General features: G+C 51.3%; 1 protein-coding gene across 2 annotated transcripts in view; it reads left to right on the forward strand.

The window, feature by feature from the left end:
- DHRS7C (dehydrogenase/reductase (SDR family) member 7C) overlaps nucleotides 1-1,272 on the forward strand; it is a 22,835-nt gene that overhangs the window by 15,324 nt on the left and 6,239 nt on the right. For both annotated transcript variants that reach the window (XM_008584393.1, XM_008584392.1), the window contains exon 4: nucleotides 109-201. In XM_008584393.1, the coding sequence (XP_008582615.1) occupies nucleotides 109-201 (93 nt within the window). The remainder of the gene's footprint in view (nucleotides 1-108; nucleotides 202-1,272) is intronic.

Genomic DNA, 1,272 nt, shown 5'->3' on the forward strand with positions numbered 1-1,272 from the left:
GGGGTATCAGAGCCCTGTGTGATGGAGGGGATGTGGGGATGGGGTCTGCTGCTGCCAGAAATTCAGTCTAAAATTTTTAACTGGGACTCCTTGTCCTGTGTTTTCTAGCCCTGCTTCCCAACATGATCTCCCGGAGAACAGGCCAAATCGTGCTAGTGAATAACATCCAGGGGAAGTTTGGAATTCCATTCCGCACAGCTTGTAAGTTGCTGAGACAAAAATGTTAAGCCTCGTGTCGTATGTCTTATGTTATAAGACAACAGCTGTTCCGTTTAAGACTAGGCATATGGTCGTGCTGGGGGAGGGGGTCCAGAGACGGGACGGTCTGCCAGGTTTTCTTTCATACCTTTGGTTCCTATGCAGGTCACTATGGGAGATGCTGAGACATCAGAGATAAGGCTCCTCTCCCCGCAAGCTCACAGTCTCGCAGGTGGGCAGGGTGTGTACTGTACAGACACGACAATGCCAGATGAGGGGCACACTCAGGACACGGATGCACAGCCCCAGCACCCTTGAGGGACAAGAGAGATTACAACAGGGAAAGAGAAGGTTGGGTGCACATCACACGATGGGAGAGGGATGGAGACGTTCTGAGGAGGGAAGGGAGAAGGAAAGGGGCAGAATTCCAGGAGGCGGCAGTGCCCAAGGTGCCTCTGCCTTTAACGTGCAAGGAGAAGACGGACTTCTAGGTGTTTGTTCATGGGATCCAGTTGGAAAAATTCTGGAGATATTCCCCCTCCCGTGAAGTAGGTTCCAGGAGGGTGGGGAACATGCCATGTACATTTCCTGATGGACCAAAGGACCACGTGCAAAACGGGAGCTCAGTGGATGTTTGATGGAGAGAAGGGAGGGAGGGAGGAAGGAGAAACAGGCAGGCCCCGTGTTAGTCAGCTCGGGCTGCCGTGACAAAGTGCCACAGGCTGGGGGCTTAAGTGACAGAAATTTATTTCTCACCATTCTGGAGGCTGAAAGTCCTTGATCAAGGTGTTGGCTGGGTTGGTTTCTCCTTGGCTTACAGATGGCCGTCTTCTCGGTGTGTCTTTACGTGTCCCTCTGTGCATGTGCACCCTTGGGGTTTCTCTGTGTGTCCACATTCCCTCTTATAAGGACACCAGTCAGCTTGGATTGAGTCCCACCCTAATGGCCTTGTTTCTAATTAATCACCATGTTAAAGGACCTATCTCCAAATTCAATCCCATTCTGAAGTACTGGGGCTTAGGGCTTCAACACTCAACTGAGGAAGAAGGTATAATTGTGCCCATAACATCCCCC

Source organism: Galeopterus variegatus, unplaced genomic scaffold, assembly GCF_000696425.1.
Source record: "Galeopterus variegatus unplaced genomic scaffold, G_variegatus-3.0.2 Scaffold3254, whole genome shotgun sequence".
Classification (NCBI taxonomy): Eukaryota; Metazoa; Chordata; class Mammalia; order Dermoptera; family Cynocephalidae; genus Galeopterus; species Galeopterus variegatus.